This window comes from Mobula birostris, chromosome 15 (genome assembly GCF_030028105.1).
Source record: "Mobula birostris isolate sMobBir1 chromosome 15, sMobBir1.hap1, whole genome shotgun sequence".
Classification (NCBI taxonomy): Eukaryota; Metazoa; Chordata; class Chondrichthyes; order Myliobatiformes; family Myliobatidae; genus Mobula; species Mobula birostris.
In genome coordinates this window covers 24664217-24685678 of record NC_092384.1, presented here as the reverse complement: position 1 = coordinate 24685678, position 21462 = coordinate 24664217, and the positions used below count along the sequence as shown (strand labels likewise).

General features: G+C 42.5%; 1 protein-coding gene across 6 annotated transcripts in view; it reads left to right on the top strand.

Moving 5' to 3' along the window:
* Positions 1–21462, top strand: part of nlrc5 (NLR family, CARD domain containing 5) — a 218189-nt gene that overhangs the window by 58107 nt on the left and 138620 nt on the right. For all 6 annotated transcript variants that reach the window (XM_072279467.1, XM_072279466.1, XM_072279468.1 and 3 more), the window contains exons 7-12: positions 412–495; positions 2197–2280; positions 2369–2452; positions 4492–4581; positions 8447–8509; positions 8598–8666. In XM_072279467.1, coding sequence (XP_072135568.1) covers positions 412–495; positions 2197–2280; positions 2369–2452; positions 4492–4581; positions 8447–8509; positions 8598–8666 — 474 coding nt within the window. The remainder of the gene's footprint in view (positions 1–411; positions 496–2196; positions 2281–2368; positions 2453–4491; positions 4582–8446; positions 8510–8597; positions 8667–21462) is intronic.

Below are 21462 nucleotides of genomic sequence, written 5' to 3'. Positions count from 1 at the left end.
TATACTGCTTCCCCACCAACAATTTGTTTGGGTCCTTAAGATATGATACCAGCCTGTTTTGAAGCAAATGCCACAAAGCTATTATCTTTAAGGAGATTAACGGTTCATGTTTGAGACATGGGTCACAATGACATGAGATGAGACAGCTGTGAAATTTAAACCAGAGTGGGTATCTCTTCCATTTCCCCGTCACTGACCACGCTCCCAATCCATCTTCTCACACTACCGTCCCCAGTAAGTGTGTCACCTGTGACTGGAAAGAGTGGCTGTGTGGGACAAGCTAACCTGAAGCATTCCAAAGAGGGAGAAAGCAAATTCTGTGATCAGAGGATAATACTGTCTAATAAAGGATGCTATACTGTATGTGTAAATCAATACAAAAATATATATTGAGTGCCTTTTCAATTGTAGGTTCAAAAGCAGGAAGTATGAGGACAAATTTGCTCAAACGTTATCTGAAGTTATTCCTAGAGTCAACAGCCTGAAGAAACTTATGTAAGGGTTTGCTAACACTATGCTTTTATAATTGTTTGCCTTGAAACTGGAGTGCTTGGCTCTGCAACCTGGATATGGGATTAGTTACATCCATTTGCTCCTATATTTTGTGATTAAGTAACACATCACAGGACTTTGTACATGTTTGCATTCATTTCCAAAGGAAATCCTGCCTTTCAGGAAATTGGTCTGGGCATCTTCTGGCCTGATTCACCCCAACTCAAATATTATTTCCAACTCTGATAGTATTTGACCCATCTAATGATGTCATCAAAGCACACCGCGTATATGATTTACTTAATTGGATCATGGTTCAATAGGGTCGACATCATGATAAAAGTAGAGGAGCCTCCATCGTTTAAAGCACCTCCCAGAAATATTGGCTTATATATTGAAAATCATTCCCTGTAATTTTTATTTCTGTAAAATGTTATTGCCAGCGGTTGGTAACTGCAGTTCACAGATCCTTTGGTTTGAGAATCAATGGTATTGGTGTTTGCAGAGGCTCAGAATCGCTCACGATCATGGTCTGTCTTAGGGTGCAGATCTTCTATGGAAGACTCTTGAGCTGCCCTACTTTCCCTTTACTTCCCACCTCTCTTCTGTAGTCACAGCACACGACTGTCAGTGTTGTTGCCTATCTAATACGCATCAGCATGTATGAAAACTGATCATTAGGTTTTTACTGCCTCTTAAAGTGTCTTCTTAAATATCTTCTTAAATCAAGGAAGCCCCAGTTTTGGCTTTCACTTGATATCAGTGCTAACCTGAGCACGTGCACTCAGTGGCAACTTTGTTGGGTGGTACTACTACGTGTGGTGCATTCAGAGTTGCCCTTCTGCACACTACTGTTGTAACACATGCTATTTTGAGTTACTGTCATCTTCCTGACAGCTTGAAACAGTCTGATTATTCTCTTCTGACCTTTCATTAATGAGTCATTTTCACCCACAGAACTGGTTGTTTTTGTTTTTCACACCATTCTCTAACATCTCTAGAGACTGTTGTGCGTGGAAACCCCAGGAGATCAACAGTTTCTGAGATACTCAATCATCTCATGGTTAAGATCACCTAGATCCCATTTCTTCCCCATTCTGACATTTGGTCTGAACAACAACTGACCCTCTTGACCGTGTCTGCATGCTTTTATGCATCGAATTGCTGCCACATGATTGAATGATTAACGATATGATATGATATGTATTAATGAGCAGGTGTACTGGAATACCTAAAAGAAAAGTAACCACTGAGTATATTTAGTATGTTAAAAATGGGTGCAATCCAATTTCCAGGCATTTCTTTCTGTGCACTTGGCAACTCCATTTCTATGAAAAAATTCAAGTATAAAGGAAATTGGGATCTTAACCCAAATTCCATGAAGTTTGCAATTTGCCAGTTCCCAATGTATTTGGGGCACAAACGTAGGTATGAACCTATTCACATGTACTGGCAGTAAGCTTCTTGCAGTTGCCGATTGGACCTTATAGGGCTTGCCTTCAGAAACAAGACTTTGCAACGCTTATGATGCTTTCTTTGTTGTAACTTAAAGGAGTCTACCCTGGGGACCTCACTGTTCAAAGCTGTAGATCTTTTTTAAAGTAAAGCACTTATCCATTACAATGATGTACTGCCAATCAGTTTTTAAATTAAAACTTTGCTTTAGTTTGAAACTTCTAATGTGAACTAAACTTGTGATTCCAGCCTTACATCTTGCAGTATTAGTGTGAAGGGAGCAAGCGCCTTGGCTTCTGCGCTGGGAATCTGCCAGCACTTGGAAGAAGTAAAGCAAGTATCTAAAATAAGCTAAGTTATTCACCTTTTGTCTGCATACCACTGTTGTTGCTCACTTGACCCTCTTTCTATTTCTTTCCAGCTTGCATGATAATGAGTTGGGAGATGCTGGGATAGAGATGATTCTTAACGTGCTTCCTCAAATGGATCACTTGGGAAAAATTGAGTAAGTGGTATTTTTAAGATTGCAAGATACATGTTGGTGGAGGACACATGGCTGGTGAAATAGAAGTGCACTGAGGAACCTCGTTCCGTTTCCTCATAGCAAGTAAACTACAGGAAGAATTGGTGAGGGAGGCCCCGACCAGGCCCTTATTGCTTTCATTATGATCCTACTAACTTTAGATTGCATTGAAGTGAAAGATCTCCATTTTTTAAATTTTCTGGATCAGTGACTCTTTATCAATCAAGTATACATTTTCCTGAATTGAATTGTACACCAAAATATTGCACTTGACAGCCGGATAGGTGATATATCTTGGCTATGAATCCCAGAAGGAAATCTTCAAATGGGCACAAGGTTTAGAGCAATTGTACCCTGAGTTTAATCTATTTCGAGCGACCAAGTTAATACCTAACATACAGTTGTGTTGATAGGAGCTTATATCATGTGAAAACCATAGGAACATTTCCTCTTCTACGGATGCACAGACTAACTCTGTAGACATAGTAGATCTGATTCTTGTGTTTGTTCATCTGCTCAGCTGGATAAGATTATATGTTTTTGCTGCAAGGTGTTCTTTATTCTAATAATACAAAACTGATGGTCTTAAGTTAAATATTATTTACTTTAATGTTATACACATGAAATTTAACACTTCTGCTGATAAATCTTTGCGTGTATCACCTGGCACAAACATTTAAAAGTGAATGACGCTCCATTATTTTCTCTGCTGGCCATAGTAAGGGTTGCAGATTTGGGAGCTGCTGCTGCAACTGCTGCATTGCTTCTTATAGATGATACCTTGCAGCTGTCGTGCATTGCTAGGAGGCAGTGAATGTTCAAGGAAGGGAGATTCCTTGTGCTTTAACAGGTTGCTTTGACCAGGGTGTCTTGGACCACCTTAGCATTGTTGAGTCCTTCATCATCAACATCCTGGGATGTCGTAATTGACGAGAAAATCATGTCACACAAATACTATGACTACAAGATAAAGTTAATGACTGTGTCCTCTGGCAAGTAACACCATCTGCACCTTGTGGGAGGGGGGTGGGAATGGAAGACTCTCCATTTGCCTCGACAAGTGCAGCGTGATCAACTCTCAAGAAGGTTGTCACCATCCACGACAAAGTAGCCTGCTCGACTGGCACCCCACCACCCAGCCTAGACTGTCAGTCCCTGCATCACTGATGATCAAATGGTTGCTTGAGCTATTCCAACTGCTTCTCCCAAACCTGCAGCTTCAAGGTCCAAAAAGTCAAGAGCTTCAGGGACATTAAAACCCTGCCATTCTGACTAGTTACATCATTGTTGCTGGGTCCAAATCATAGAATTTCCTTCTCCACAGTATTGTGCATCTTCATCAATTCAAGAAGGTAAATCAGTACCAGCAGCAGTCGGATTATTCAAACCTGGTCAGTGATGCCCAGATCCCAAAAACATGAATTGATAGAAAATAAGTAACAGATATGGAAAATTTATATTTATTGAATATAATCTGATTCTTTGTTCATATGAAAACTGGAATTGCTTAGCAAATCAGATAGCACCATTGGAGGGAAAAAGAGTTAACACTTCAGATCAAAGTGCAACTTAAAACATTGGTTCTCTTTCTCGCCCCACAAGTGCAACATGCTGAGTATTTTCAGCATATCATGACCTTATTTCATATTCTGAACCAATGCATTATTTTGCTTTTGACATTTCCTGGTTTTATTTCCTCCTTATTTGGCATCTGCATTTTTCTAACTAGCACTGAGAATATGAGACAGTAATGGGAGATGTTCTCCAAATACTAGAACTCGATTCAGTTGCACTTTTCTTCAATTCAGCTTGATTTATTCCATTCCTTCCTCACATAGGGACAGAAGTATGTGTGAGTGTGAGAGAGTGAGTGTGAGTGAGTGAGTGTGTGTGTTTGTGTGTTTGTGGATGTGATATTATAAACTAATTGGAGAATCAGCTAGATCATTTGTTCTTTGGCTGTTATTTTTGAATTTTGTAGACAATGTGAGCTCTATAATTGTAATTTTCTGTTATTTCAGGTTGGGTGACAATAACATTACATCTGAGGGTATTCTTAAGATTGCAAATGTTTTAACGACTTGTTCAAATGCCTTGGATATCCAAGTCAGGTAGGAGATGTCTTTGACAAAAATAAACTTCTTTCAGTGATTAATGCAGAATACATAGTTGTTATAGATATGCGGTTCTTCTGGATACTTTGATGTTGATTTATAGTTTGGCAACTTCCTGTCTGTAATGGGGAAATGGTATTGAAAAAAATGTGCTGTCAGAGGGTGTAGTCCACACATGCAGCTGGAGTCTTATCTATATGTTGGTTTCGGAAAGCAGTCGCTGCGGAGATTGCTGGCGTTGGAGAGGGTTCAGAGGAGGTTCACCAGGAGGATTCCAGGAATGAAAGGGTTATCATGCAAGGAACATTTGATGGCTCTGGGTCTGTACTCACTGGAATTCAGAAGGATGAGGGGGGGATCTCATTGAAACTTCTTGCATGTTGAAAGGCCTAGACACTACTGTGTACATACATCTACTGATGCTTCTGGACACATCTTAAGTGATGTTCCTGGAATCATTGGGTGTTTCGGGTCAAAGTAGATGTGGAAAAGATGTTTCCCATAGTGGGGGAGTCTAGGACAAGAGGGAACAGCCTCAGGATAGAGAGGTATCCATTTAAAACAGAGATGCAGAGAAATTCCTTTAGCCAGAGAATGGTGAATTTGTGGAATTTATTACCACAGTCCGGGGGCCAGATTGTTGGGGAGTGGGACTGAGGAGAAGAAAGAAATAACTCCTTTGATTGAATGGCCGAGCACTCGATAGGCCGAATGGCCTAGTTCTGCTCCTATGTCTTATGACCTTACGCAGGACAGTGTGCACATTTTTTCCTCAGCTGGGAATAATTATTAGTATGGTATTGGTATTGTTTTATTATTGACAAATGTGCCAAGATATAGTGAAAAGCTTGACTCGTATTTTATTCATACAGATCAGATCATTACGCAGCACATTGTGATAGAGCAAGGTAAAACAATAACAGAATAATGTGTAAAAAGCTACAGAGAAAGTTCAGTGCAGGTAAACAATAAAGTGCAAGATGATGGTGAGGTTGATTGTGAGGTCAAGAGTCCATCTTATCATACAGGAGGTCTATTCAAGAGCCTGATAATAGTGGGATAGAAGCTGTCCTTGAGCCTGGTGTAACGTGCCTTTGGGTTTTTTTATCTGTTGCCTGATGGGAGAGGGGAGAAGAGAGAATGGCCAGGGTGGGTGGGTCTTTGATTATGCTGGCTGTTTTACTGAGGCAATGAGAAGTGTAGAGAGAGTCCATAGAAGGGAGGCTGGTTCCAATGATGTGCTGAGCTATGTCCACAACTCTCTGCAGTTTCTTGCAGTCACATGCAGAGCAGTTGGCTTACTAAACATTATGCATCCAGATAGGATGCTTTCAATGATGTATCGATAAAAATTTGTAAGAATTTCTTTAGCCTCTTAAGGAAGCATTAGTGAGCTTTCTTGGCCATGACATTAATATGGTTGGACTAATAAATTTAAAATTTAACGGTAATTAAACCCTTCTAAAGCTGTAGTTAAATAATTAAGTAGCCACCTGCAACTAAGTGTAATAATGTTCTTTGAAAGAGGAAACTAATGTTGTGCTTCCAATGAATGAGCAGGGATTTTATAACTTTGAAATAACTGTCCAACAGTTATGTCTTGTTTTGAATAAAGTTTAATACTTTTGTAATGGCTTCCCCTAAAATGGCTGTAAGTCTGACTTGTGGTCTGCCGCGAGGTGGTTTTGCTGATAAAGATACCAGATGATAAGAATAATGAACATTTCAGCATTTGGGTGAAATAGCTCCTAGTGATGAAAATCACATTTACAGGGAAAATTCAGTGGTCCTGCTCACTTAGGGTTGGTGAAAAGGGAGTGGGCTCTGGCATGTATTTCTTGAAGGGGAGTGAGCCAAGGGATTGATGATACAATGTTATGCCACCATCCCTAATGTTGCAGGATTGCCTCCCTATAAGAAACAAAGGAGAAAGTCAACCTCTCATTAAGTCCAAAACAGTGGACCAGAATCTGTGTTTGCAGAGTTGTTTGTTACTTACAGCTCTCCTCTGACAGTTACAAAGGACACAACTTGCCACAGAGTAGATTCCAGGTAAATTATTGCCAAATTCAACTATGCCAATACTGCCAGTATCCTATTCTTCAGCTTCCATAAGTTTCAGCTCTGCTTTCCATTACCCAACCCTATAAAACCAGAAGCCATACTGCAGGAGCGGAGTTAGGCCATTCAGCCCATCAAGTCTGCTCTGCCATTCCATCAGGGCTGATTTATTTTCCTTTTCAACCCCATTCTCCTGTCTTCTCCCAATAACCTTTGATATCCTTAATAATTAAGTATCTAACAGCCTCCACTATAAATATATCAAATGCCTCTACATTGTCTGTGGCAATGAATTCCACGGATTCTCCTCCTCCTGGCTAAATAAATTAGATTTATTTAAAACTCTGATCTAAAGGGACTTATATTCTGAGGGTGTGCTCTCTGGTCCTAGAATCTCCCACTAGTGGTTACACCCTCTGTGTGTCCACTCTTTCTAGTGGACTTTTCAATATTAGGCAAGTTTCAATGAGCCCAAATTCTTCTAAATGCCGGCAAGTACATTCCCAGTGTCATCAAACACTCCTTATGTCAGGGCCTGCCCATTCTGTGACTTATTTCCTGGTCTACCAATGCCATCATCTGAGGTGAATGAACTTAACCTGTGACAAGTTGTGTCCCAGAAGTTACATCTGTGTTTGTTTATTGATGAGTTAAGGCCTGTTCCTTGTGTTACGTACCCCATAACTGGGTTGCCAAACCAGCAGAAATGGATCACTCAGTTGGAGTCTGGATTACTGGAACTAAGAAAATTTTATTAAAGAAATAAGCAACACAGTACTCTAATAGTAAGGATATAAATGCAACAGGTTAGCAATGAATAAACACACATGTACACAGAACTAGGATAATAGGATCAATCAAGCTCTATCGTCGTCTAGGGGTAAATGACCAGTTTCAAAGTGACAGAGTTCAGTTTAGTTCAATTCGCAGTAATCGCCGTCGCCGTGGGAGAGAGAGAGAGAGAGCGAATGAATATTCAAATCGGATTCCAAACAGACCTTCGATATTCCTCAAAGTCAGCTTTCGGGCGAGCCCTTTGTAATGTCTTCTGAGGTCACCAACTGTGACCCCTCTGTTTCAGATACGATCGTTCCTCAGCGGTGAACCCGGCACCCAGGCAAGGGCAGACACACACACCAGGTTCCCGCCGATCATACCTTTCCACCCTGTGCGTCTCTGACTTGGTCCCGCGAGCAGCCCTCCAAAAACTCCCACCGACTTGTGGGAGGCGCTCCGCTTCCAGGGTCTCGTTACCTCGTGGTGTCGTGTCTGTCCTGCCTTAGCGAACCTGTCCTTTTTTATCCTCCTGTCCATCATGCTTCAAAAAGTTCAGGGTTCTAAGAGGAGCCGATCTGGACAGTTCTCAGACCGGTGTCTCCTTCCGTTAAACTCTCTCGTCTCTTCATTAACATTTCCAAAATGCTGCTCCATTGTCTTCCTTATCTCTCTTTCTCCTGAAGACAGGTGGCAGATCAACTGCTGATCCCACTGGTGCCAGCACAGGACAGTTAACATCTTAATCTATGTGTACTTTTTGTAACCTTCTTTCGTCACACTTGCGACCTTGGTGAAAGTTATCCCATTTTTAACCACCATACAGTAATGCAACGGCTGCAGTTTTAGCTGTGGATGGGATTAACTTCATGCTCCTTTTAGCATATGTGGGATAACTAATTTTAGCTGCTGTCAACACATTGTTGTATCATAGTCCAAATAATGTCAGCAAATGGCACTGCCAGGGAGTTAATGAAATAAAAATGATGAAGAAATGAAGCTAATTTATGCATTGAATTTCTTCCAGTGATGCTGGGAATGTTGCAACAATTAAATTTTCATCAGGCTCAACAACCATCCTGAATAACAGGTAACTCAGTTTAAATCTGAAGTTTAACATGCAAGTAAATCCATTCTGTCAGCTACAGAGTTTCAGTATTGCTTCTGTCATTTCACAGGTCTTCCAAGTCTTTATTATTTCCTATGAAATCAGAAGGCGGTCACGAGGTAGTTCTGAGGAGACTCAGGTAATGGGAGGAGTTCAACAAGGGTTATATTCTGATACTTTACCTTTCTTAACATGTAGAGTCTGCGAGCAATGTTGCCCAGTGCCAGTTCAAGTATGCAACAATGACGGCAAGGAAAAGGATTTATACTGAGATACTTACAGTACTATGGTAGAAATAGGGACAGAAGAGGGGTCATTCTTGAATTACTGAAGTAAAGCATTGGCGATTTTCCTAGACTTTGTGCTGCCAAGCATTCATGTTGCCAGTCAGTCAGGCTCCATTTCAGCCACTTGGTATTAGACCAACACTTCCAGGTCTGTTAAGGTACAGTTGATGTTGAATGTCTTGTACTTCACCCAGCCAGTGCCATGGTACCTTTTCACTGCCTCTGAAAGGTGAGCTCTCACCGGTGACAATATCTGCCTCTGCTTTAGATCAAGTGCCAGGCAGGATAAACAGATGATGTTTGAAGTTATTTATGTGGTAATAGAAAGCCATGTCAAGACTGCTCTTTCTGGACTTCCCAAACTTCCTGCATGCTTTCAGTTCCCTTTCAAACTCTCAGTCAAGTTTATTATGCACAAGTACATAAATGCATTGATGCAATATACAACCTACCAGCAGCTCAGGAACATGGAATCATGTAAGCTGCATTCACAAACAAAACATAAATTATACACAATTTTAATTTTAAAAAACCCACAAAACAAAACAAAAATCTATTTTGGTGCAGAGTGATGCAAGTGTTAATAGTGCTGCTAAACGATAGTGATTAGGGTTTTGCTGCTTGGTTTCAGAACTGAATGGTTGAAGGGAGGTAGCTATACTTGGATCTGGTGGGGTGGGACTTCAGGCTTCTCTGCTTCCTGCCCGATGGTGGCTGCCATAAGATGGCACAGCCACCTCGATTGCAGCACCTTCTGCAGATACTACCAGCAGAGGGGAGGGATGTGTCAGTGATCTGTTGGGGTGTGACACGATGAGAACACTTTGGGTCCAAGACACTTGATGCAAGATTGCAGGACGTGTTAAAATTGGAAATTCTTACCTACTGAATTGATCGTTTGCACTGCTCGGTCTTGTCTGTTATTACTCAGCACAGACAGTCAGCTATTGTTTTGGTGGGTCAAGTTGATTGCTCTCATGATAAGAAGAGCTGCATAAAGCATTTTATCTGTGCAAGAGCTGTGATCTGCTAACTTACATTTAACTCTTGTTATGAATTAAGATTGCATTCTGCTTGCCTTGGAAACAGTATCTTTCACTAGCGGTATATCAAGTGGCCAAATCTGCTCAGCTGCACTGTGCTCCACATTGCTGGCGTTGCTGTGTTCTTTCCCATTACGATAACTTGCTTTTCAAACTACTATTGTATGACCGTTGATCAGTTTGCACTAAATGTCTGACTAACGGAGGACGAGTTTTGTTTTCAGTAGGAGCTCACACCAGTCACTGTGTCTTATTTGACACGGAATATAATGCTTATGGATTTAAAGCAATGTTTATAGCTGGCTTGAAATGGATCTAGGTCTGGTGCCCAAATCACTTTCCTGGGTGATGCACTTCTACTACATTCTACTACAGTCTACTACATTCATTGCTCAAAAATGTGATCCCCTTCACATGAGAGAAATCAAACTCTGAGTGAGTCGCCACTTCGCAAAACACTTCCATTCAGCCCTCAAGAGTGGCCCTGAACTTACAGCCACTTTAATTTTCTGTTTGTTCTCACTTTGACCTGTGCTTTCACCTTATATAGTAGAACATAAAACCACAAGATATAGGAGCAGAATTAGACCATTGAATCAGCTTCACTATTCAATCATGTTTAATTTATTTTTCCCATTAACCACATTCTCCTGCCTTCTCCCTGTAACCCTTAGCATCCAATTAAGAACCTGTTAACCCCTATGTAGGTATACCAATGACTTGGCCTCCACAGCCATCTGTGACAACAAATTCCGCAGATTCACCAGCCTCTGGCTAAAGAAATTCCTCCTGATTTCTGTTCTAAAGAGCTGTCCTTCTATTCTGAGGCTGAACCGTCTGGTCCTTGGCTCTCCCACAGAAACATCCCGGCCTTGTCCATTCTGTCTAGGCCTTTCAATATTCGGTAGTGTGTTGTGTATTTAACATTTCAGTAATATTTGACTAATATTGTAAATATATCATTTGATTAAGAATTCTTTGGGTAAATAATTCATAATGGTTTTTTTGTGAAAGTACATGAATAGCATACGTCATAAAGTCATAAGTGCGCACTTCACTTGTAATAACAACAAAACTAAGATGCCCATCTCCCTGCTGTGTGTTTTCCTTTCTATTAGTTTTATATTTAAGAGTTACAAAGCAGAAGTTGAAAATGATTTTTAAATAAAATCACAGCACATAGTCTTTGCAAGGGTAGAGACAGCCGATTTTAAAAAAAGTAGAAAATGAACGAAATTCAGAGGTTCATAAACAGTGAGTATTGGGTGATAATAATAATAAGTAGCAGAAATGGCTGGCTACATTGGAATGATATATAAATTCAATTGCATGAGATAACCAGTTGATGTATACTGAGCAAATTGAACAGTATTCTGAAGCAAATGAAATAGCTAATGAAGAGTGAGTGCTAGTTTTGCCAAGTGCATCGGGTGGAAAGCATGCACAGTTTGGGATGCCAATACGTTCAGAAGATGCCAAGAGCAGCACCTCTCCCTCTCTGGGCATGGCCTGCATTATCCTGGCAGAGGATTCATGTGGATTTTGTCAGGCCATTCTTGGGCACAAGTTTCTTGGTAGTAGTCGGTGCAGCTACATAGTGACCAGAAGTGTTCCCAATAGCCTCCACTACAGCCTCACACACTGTTGATGTGTTGAGAAGCCTCTTCAAGGACTGGTATTCTAGAACACTTAGTCAGCGACAATGCACCGGAGTTTGCTGTGGAACAGTTTCAGTCATTTCTGAAAATAAATGGAATAAGACATCATGTCTATACCGTACCACCCAGCTACAAATGGCTTGGCAGAAAGTTTTGTCCAGAGCCTAAAGAATGCACTGTGAGCAATGGCAGCAGAACACACTACACTGACACTGAATCAGAAGCTCACCAATTTCTTCCTCGGATATCGCTGTGCAGCACACTCCACAACCAATGACTCATCAGCTGTGCTGTTTCTAATTCGTCCCTTGCACTCACACTTGGATCTCCTCAAAGCCAATCTCAGAAGGAGTATGCAGGACAAACATCTGAGAGAGACTGAGGGCTCTTTCAACAAGGAAGTTCAGTGTTTCGCTCCTGGACAAGCAGTTCTGCTGAGGGATGACGGAGGTGATCAGAAGTGGGGACTTGGAATGTTTAAGGACAGGACCAGACCTGCACGGTGGAGATTGTGTCTTATATCATCTGGAGACAACACATCAATCAGTTGAAGAGAGTTAAGTCAATCATTAGAAAAGAAAGGTGTCCAGAATTGTCAGAACCACCTCCTGCAGTCCTAGAGTCAACTCCCGTGGTCACCATGGAGGAGGCCTCAGAACCGGAGAGTGTCTCACAACCACAAGTCTCTCCTACCAAGCAGAATGATTCCTCCTCCCCCACCCACCACCTGTTAGGAAAGTCATTATCCCACAAGATAAAAAATCCTCCACAGCATTTTAATCTTATGTATATTTCAGTAGTATTTGAGTAATAATGTCAATATATGTGTGACAAAGCATTCTTCCTCATTTAACTAATTAATTATGGCTTATGTGAATGGAATACATCATCATGCAACACATAATGTGCGTGCCTCACACATGCATCACCCAACTCTATGTTTTTTTCAATAAGTTTTATGTATGGAGCCATGAAACATAATAGGTACTGTCTGTTTCACAAATGGTTTTCCCCCCTCATTCTTCTAAACTACACGAGTACAGATCCAGAGCCATCAAATGCACCACAAACATTAACCCCTTCATTCCCAGCATCATTTTCATAATCCTCTTCTGGACTCTATCCAATGTCAGCACATCCTTTCTTAGGTATGGGACCTAAAACTGCTCACAATACTCCAAATGTGGTTTGACCAATTTATTATAAAATCTAAATACTACATCCTTGTTTTTATATTCTAGTCCTCTTGAACTGAATGAGAAGAATGCTTTTGCCTTCTTAACTATTGACTCAATCTGCAAGTTATCCTGCACTAGGACTTCCAAGACCCCCTTGCACTTCCAAATTCTAAATTCTGTCCCCATTTAGAAAATAGTCTATGTCCTTTTTCCTTCCTTCTACCTACACCTCTGTACGTTATATTTCATCTGCCACTTCTTCACTCATTCTCTTAATCTGGTCAAGTCCTTCTGCAGACACCATGCCTCCTCCACTTTACCTGCCCTTCCACCTACCTTTGTTTCATCCACAAACTTGGTGAAAAAAATCATCAATTCCATCATCCAGATTATTATCAAAGTATCATGAAAAATAGCAGTCCCATTACCAACCCCTGCAGAACACCACTGGTCACCAGCAGCCAACCAGAAAAAGTCTCCTGCCTCTCTCTGCCTTTTGCCAGTTAGCCAATTTTCTCTCCATGCTGGTATCATACCTGTAATACCATGGGCTCTTACGTTTAACAGTCTCATGTATGGCACCTTGTCAAAGGTCTTCGGAAAATTCAAGTTACCAATATCTTTGATTCTCTTTTCTCTAACCTGCCTGTTGTTGCCTCAAAGATTCCCATTTGTCCTTTCCTGCCTGTTACTTTCTCCAATTAAAATCTAAAGAAACTTCAAGCAAGCCGATCCAGACCTGTCGAATATCTCTTCATTCTTTATTTACGTCTCTAGCTGGGCATAGCAATCTAAGCACCAGCTCTGACAGTACTCCTCGGTGTTAAATAGTGCCTTTGCATGCACTTGCCCATATTACCCAGAGTTGCTCACTTTGGTGAGGTTAAGCCCTTCAATTTCTGAGCTGAGCTACATAAACCAAACCAACAATAGCTACAATCACAAACCACAAAATGAGGCTCAAGAGCTTATGTGCCCAATTCACATCAGATCTTGTATCAAAAACACAAAAATGAATTGTCAGAAATACTCTTTTCTCTTTCCCCATCTATGTTGTTATAAGTCTGCCATTTGTTACTATGTCTGAAAATGGCTTGGACATTTCAATGGGACCTAAAAGTTCCATCATGGGTAAACTGATAGTTGGCCATTTATGTCCTTTATCTTGTGCCCCCTCTGCTTTGTTTGAGTATGCAGATTGATTTGAAACTACATGGCAGTGGAGAGTTATCTCTGCTTTAGAAGAAAGGACTGTTAATGATCTAAAATAAGCTGCACAACTTTGGTTTCTTCTGTTGATGAGCTCGGTAACATGTTCTCGATAGATAGGAGATATCTTGGCATAGTTTGCTCAGACTTGTGGGGAAAATTGCTGAGGGAACTACTCCAGCACTCAGTTGGGTACTGCAGCTATATAAACAGCCGTCACCTTAGATGGAAACATGTATGTGCACACATAATCATGGGACATAGTTTATTTATCCTGCATTTACTCCAGTACCATTATTTTAAGATTAACAATGAGTCAGTACTGGAGATAATCTCAACTAATCCCAGGAAAGAGGTCTACCAGCTTGGCCAGTAAAGACATGGCCTGGCATCTGCTCTGTCAGAGGCTGCTACATCAATTCAACATCCTGCTGCCATCCAGTCAACCAATCCTTAACTCCATCACTCAAAATTTAAAATATATTCTTCAAATAAACACACCTTTTTATCTTGGATAACTTCACTCACTACAGCTCTGAACTGAATCCATACTTACAGACTAACTTCCAAGGGCTTTACAACTTACGTTCTCAGTGTCATTTATATTTTATTTGCACAATTTGCCTTCTTTTGTACTATTGTTGTTCGTCAGTATTTGTTTGTACATAGTGATTCATTGTATTCCGTTGTATTTCTGTATTTTCCTGTAAATGCTTACAAGAAAATTAATCTCAAGGTATGGGACTGGGACATTGGCAACAAATCTAGGAGATTGCAATCCCTGGTACACCTCCTTCTGACAAACCAATCTCAACTGGACATGAAATGGTGATTTCCTCTACAGATGCTGCCTGACCTGCTGAGTTTCTCCAGCAGCTCCTTTTTTTTTGTATCCTCTTCCAGCTTCTTAGCTTTAGTGTAGTGTCCCAGGCTACTGAGGAAGTAGAATATTGGTCCAAATCATCAATGCGCGCTGGAGTTTCAAGTAGCTGTACACGATTATTGCATGCTCTGGAGTCACAATATAGTTGTAGCATGATCCCTCGTGTTGAGATGTTCTAAGGGGTTGTCTATTGGCGGGTCCTCCGCTAGCTGTAGAAGCAGATCCAGGATCCACATCATCCGAACAGAGTGAAGAGCTTGCGCAGGGCTTTTATGACTGACGTGGTAGTGGTATCGGGGCAGGGGATGGCGAAGGGGAACCGCGGGTACTCGTCGATTACATTAAGAAAGTACACATTGCAGTCGGTGGAGGGAAGGGGTCCCTTAAAGTTGACACTCAGTCGCTCAAAGGGGCGGGTGGCCTTGATGAGTTGTGCCTTTTCGGGTCGGTAGAAGTGCGGTTTGAACTCTGTGCAGACTTAGCAGTCCCTGGTCATCGCCCTGATCTCCTCAAGGGAGTAAGGCAAGTTCCGGGCTTTCACAAAGTGGAAAAGCCGGGTGGCCCCCAGGTGGCAAAGATCTGCATGTAGGGCGTATAGGCGGTCGATCTGCGCGCTGGCGCACATTCCCCGGGATAGGGCATCGGAGAGCTCGTTGATCTTCCCAGGCCTGTACATGATGTCATAGTTGTAGGCGGAGAGTTCGATTCTCCACCTCAGAATTTTATCATTTTTGATTTTGCCCCTCTGTTGGTTACTAAACATGACAGCGACTGAGCGCTGGTCAGTTAGCAGGGTGAACCTTTTGCCAGTGAGATAGTGCCTCCAGTGCCTAATAGCTTCCACTATGGCCTGGGCCTCTTTCTCCACCATGGAGTGATGAATTTCAGGGCCTTGAAGGATATGAGAGAAGAACGCCACTGGTCTTCCCACCTTCTACTTGGAAGGGAATGGCCTCGTCCACCGCATGCATTGCTGCTTTGGCAGTGTCCCCTTTAATGCGGCTGAAGGCCGCGCGGGCCTCGGCTGAGAAGGGGAATGTGATGGACTTGACCAGGGGGCGGGCCTTGTCTTCGTAGTTAGGGACCCATTGGGCATAATATGAAAAAAAGCCCAGGCACCTTTTGAGGGCTCTGAGGGTGTTGGGAAGAGGGAGTTCCAACAGGGTGCACATACGGTCGGGGTCAGGGCCAATGACTCCATTCTCCACGACACACCCAAGGATAGCAAGTCGGGTGGTTCCGAACACACACTTGTCCTTGTTATAGGTGAGATTGAAAGTTTTGGCTGCTTGGAGAAATTTTTGGAGGTTGTTGTCGTGATCTTGCCGGTCGTGACCGCAGATGGTGATGTTATTCAGATATGGGAACATGGCCTTCAGTTAGCACTGGTCCACCATCTGGTCCATTTCCCTCTGGAAGACAGATACACCATTCGTGACAACGAAGGGGATGCGCAGGAATTGATAAAGCCTGCCATCCGCCTCGAAGGCAGTGTAAGGGCGGTCCTCCCGGTGGATGGAGAGCTGACGGTAAGCGGATTTTAGGTCTATGGTCGAGTACACCTTGTACTGTGCTATCTGATTGACCATATCTGTGATGCGGGGTAGAGGATACGCGTCGAGCTGCGTGAACCTATTGATGGTCTGGCTATAGTCCACGACCATCCTATTCTTCTCCCCATTCTGAACAATGACCACCTGCGCCCTCCAAGGACTTGTGCTTGCCTCAATGACCCCCTCCCTGAGCAGCCGCTGCACCTCTGACTTAATGAAAGCTCTGTCCCCCGCGCTGTACCTCCTGCTTTTAGTTGCCACAGGTTTACAGTCGGGGGTCAGGTTGGCGAACAGCGGTGGGGGAGGGATCTTGAGGGTGGAGAGGCTGCAAGTGGTGTCGGTAGTGTGGCAGTTGGTATGGTGTTGGGTGGGATGCGCAGGTCGGTGTGTGTGTGTGGTCAGTAGCGGGGTATGTGACATATCTCTACAAAACTGGGGATTTATGACAGTGATTGGTGGGAGAGGCCTGTCATACTCCATCGTCACGCTTTTCAGGTGGCTCTGGAAGTCGAGCCCCAATAGCACAGGGGCACACAGTTAAGGCATGACCAGTAATGTAAAGTCTCGATATTCTGTGCCCTGCACCACTAGCGTCGCTACACCCACCCCTGCGTCCATGCTGTATGTCTGTCCTGGACTGAGGGAGGAGCAGTGACACAATCGCCTTTATTCAGGGGTCTGTGGGAGGAGCCACAGGGGCAGTCAGCAGAGGGGCGTGTCCAGACAGGTAACCCAGTTACAACATATATACATGGTTTACCACACCCTTTCTGTCCGCACAATGCCGATATCCTTCCGTTTCCTCCTTATACACGTGTCTATCTAGGAGCCTGGTGGAATCCTCTATTGTATTTGCCTCTACCAACACCCCGAGCAGTGCATTGCACCCACCCGCCACTTTCTGTGCCCTGCACATCTCCTCTCACCTTAAATGCACGTGCTCTGGTATTAGACATTTCCATCCTGGGGAAAGGATGTTTCCCCATTGATCCCACTGTATGTCAGCATTCATAAGGATCTTGCTATTTACAGAGCACTTCCCCTTTACATTTAAAGCTTCAGTTTTGGCCAGGTTAAACCCCATCTGTCATTTCTCCACTCATAACTGATCTATGTCCGGCTATATACTTTGCACTATTCACAGCAGCACCAATCTTTGTATCATTTGCAAACCTATCTATGTTTACATCCAGATTTTACACCCACACACACACACGCGCGCGCGCGCGTGTGTGCGCGGGTGATTGATAAGTTCGTGGCCTAAGGTAGAAGGAGATGAGTTATTAACTTTAAACTTTCTGCACAATCACTCAAAGAGGTGAACTGCATGTCAATGTAACAAGAGCTGTATAATTCACCTCCTTCCACCTTAGGCCATGAACTTATCAATCACCCCTGCTGTGGACCATCTGGAGGTCCAAGATGCTCTCGTTACATGCACGTGCAGTTCAGCTCTTTGAGTGATAATGCAAAAAGTTTGAAGTCAACAACTCATCTCACGAACTTATCAATCACCCCTACTGTGGACCACTTCTACAAAGAAGGGATCTGTATGTGCCACGACCGCTGGACTATGTGTGTACATGTAGAAGGGGACTAAGTTGAAAAATAAATGTGCTAGTTTTTCTAAAATTGACTCCTTTTACCTTAGGCCAGAAACTTATCAATCACCTCTCGTATATGAGACGAATAGCTGAAGTCCCATTATAGGTACCTGAGGAAAACCACTAGCCTGAGGCCTCACGCCAGAATAAGTCATATTGACTACCACTCTCTGCTTTCAATGGGCAAGCTAATTCTGAATCCAAAAAGCCAATTCAGCATGGATCCCATGAATCTTAATCTTCTTGATGAGTCTCCCATGAGATACCTTGTCAAATGCTTTGCAAAATGCATGTTGACAACATCTACAGCTTTACCTTTATCAATCACCTTCATTAATTCCTTGAAAAATTCATAACTTGCCCCCTCAAAGCCATGCTGTCTGTCTCTAATTAGGCTATGGTTTTCCAACTCTTCATAAATCCTATTCTGAGGAATCCTCTCCAATAGCTTCCCTATTACTGATGAAAGACTCACCGATCTATAGTTTCCAGGATTATCCCTAACTCCCTTCTTGAATAATGGAACAACATTAATTACTTGCCACTCCACCCAGGGCTTCGTCTGTGACTGGAGAGGACACAAAGATATTGTTCAAGGCCACAGCAATCTCAGCTCTTCCTCTCTAACTAATCTGGTGTATATCCCATCAGGTCCTTGGAATTTATTCACCTTAATGTTCTTGAAGAGATTCAATGCTTCCTCCTTCTTTATCTTGATATGCCTGATCAAATTAGTATGGTGTGCACTGATCTCCCTACCCTCCATGTCTTTCTCCTTGATAAGTACTGATGCAAAGTACTCATTTAAGACCTTCACCCATATCTTTTGCCTCCATGTACATTTTCTCCCCTTTATTGTTTTAGTAGTCCTATCCACTCTGGAGATTTCCTCTTTTTCAATGTGTGAATACAATGCCGTGGGATTCTTTGCAATCTGATTTGCCAAAGATATTTTATGGCCCCTCCTGCTTTTCTTAATACCTTCTTGAGTTCTTTTCTGGCTTCTTTATAATCTTCAAGGGCTCTGTTGATCTTAGTTCCTAAATCTTACACATCCCCTTTCTTCTTGACTGAATTTGCCAACTCTCTTGACATTCAAGGTTCCCTTAACTTGCCATCCTTGCCCTTCTTCCTTACTGGAACACAGATACATGAAAAATACGAAGAACCATGCAGGAGGTTATTGGCATGGCATTGCAATTACTGTTCCATGGGAAGATTCCTATCACTGGCCCTTGTCCAAGGATAAGATATGCAGCACAATAGCATTATAGAGTCAAAAACCAGCCCCTCCTGCCCACCATGTCCTTGCCGACCGTCAAGATCCCATCTGTGCTGAAATGTTGGATAAGAAGACCAGAGATTAGTGAATTGGATGGCTTCAGTGAAGGGAGTGTGGTGACATTGTGGTGCAGTTCACAGGTGTTTCTCTGGTGCTGGAGCACACCACCTTTGTAGTGCACACACACACACACACACACACACACACACACACACACACACACACACACACTAACCACTCTGTTGATCTGGCCCACTTTCCCTGAGTGCCTCATAGAATTTAATGCCAGCAAGTGCCCTTAAAGGCGGTGACAGAGTGGCTGCAGAAGAACTTGACTGATATTTTTGGGCAACATTTTGACCTGGAAGTTATCCAAGACTGGCATGGCGTAGCGTCTTCAGATTTCTGAGGCTGCACTGAAGGGCTTGGTGGAGAAGATGAAGAGGAGGGGATTCCAATAAGCACATGGACCAACAGGGTCGATGGTCTTTGCATGGAGTCCGGGAAGCCATCCTTTGCACTGTGATATGGCAATGCCTTCGGTTATCTATGAGACCAGCTACCATCCAGGCAACTTCTCTTCTGTGATGCTGAGCAGTCCGATCCTTGCTACACTTTTAGTTAAACTGATCTGACATAGTTATAATGAAATCTACCCTATAAGGTGAAAAATAGTTCGGGTACCCCCGTTCACAAAAAACATGACAAGTACATCGTTGCTAATTGCCAATCATTGAGTCCATGAATCATCAGCAAAGTGATGGAAACTGTCATCCACAATGGTACCACAATGGTTTTTCACCGATAACATACTCATGAATTCCCCATTTGAACTTTGCCAGAATCACTCAGCTCCAGACTACCATAGCTTTGGTAGAAGCATTACCAAGGAGTTCAATTCCAGAGGCAAGATGAGGGTGAGGGCCTCTGATATCATCTGACTAAGTTTGGCAACAAGGCGATAAAATTCAAGTCAGTAACTATCATAGAGAAAACACTCTAGTTGTGTAAAAGATGATTATTGTGATTATTTGAGGTGAATTGTTCCTGCTCTAAGATCCTTGGAGCAATGTCCTTGGCCCAAACGTTTTCAGTGGAGCCTATTCCATCACCCTTCAGAACTGTTATCTGTTAAGTGGTTGTCTAGGAGTGTCAGCTATTGAGTCAGTTGCCACCGGACACCCAGCATTTGTAGAGGAAGTATTTAGGTGATTGGTCCTGTCATATTTCTGGACAGTGTTGATCCCCCAAGATGTTGAATGTGATGAATTTGGTGATGCTAATACTGTTGAATGTCAAGGATAAATTACTGGGCTCTCCCTTGTTGGAGATGATCATTGATTTATTGATCAGTTTGGGCTGCTGCTAGTTTAGTTTTCCCAATCAACCACTCCAATTCCACTCAGTTAGTATTCCCACTTCCATCTTCATGGATGCAAACTAGTTGTTCTGTATGGATGAACATACAATCTTCATTGGGAATGTGAGTATCAGATCAAAATTGCACCAGCAGAAAGGCTCAGGCACTGACATACGACTGTCCTGGTTGTTCGCAGTGACCCTACTCTGTACAAGCTGTTGTTTTTGTTGCAGCTTTTGCTTTAATATGTAAATAAAATAATTGATCCAAGCTCTGACTTTCCTACTTGTTGGGTTGCTTGGCCTTACTGTACAATGCACGGCATCAAGGAATGATGGAGGATGGTTCCATGAGCTTCACCACAGCAGAAAGTGAGCTGTCCTTGTAAATAAAAAAGATCATTTAACCATTCAGCGTCTCTCCCAAGTTCCTGATTTTGCAATGCGCTCTCAAGCTTATTGGGTGGTAGGAGGGGGGCTTTGATGTCCTTATCATTCATTCGATGGGGTTTTGTGGATATCTGTGTAGAGTAAGAATTTCAAGTTGTATATTGTATACGTTCTCTGATATTAAATGGATCTAAATGAAATGAATAAACGGTCGCGTAGCAATTAGCGTAACTGCTATAGTGGCAGAAACCTATCGCTTCCTGCCATTGTCTGTAAGGAGTCTGCATGTTCTCCCCATGACTGCATGAGTTTCCTCGGATGCTCTGGTTTTCTCTCATACTCATATCAGTAGGTTAATTGGTCACATGGCTATTATTGGGCTTGTCGAGCCTGGAGAGCCTGTCACTGTACTGTACCTCTGAAAAATCAATTCATTTGAAATTTTGTTGCTGTATTAATGTGGAAAACATTGCAACAGATAGGTTTTGT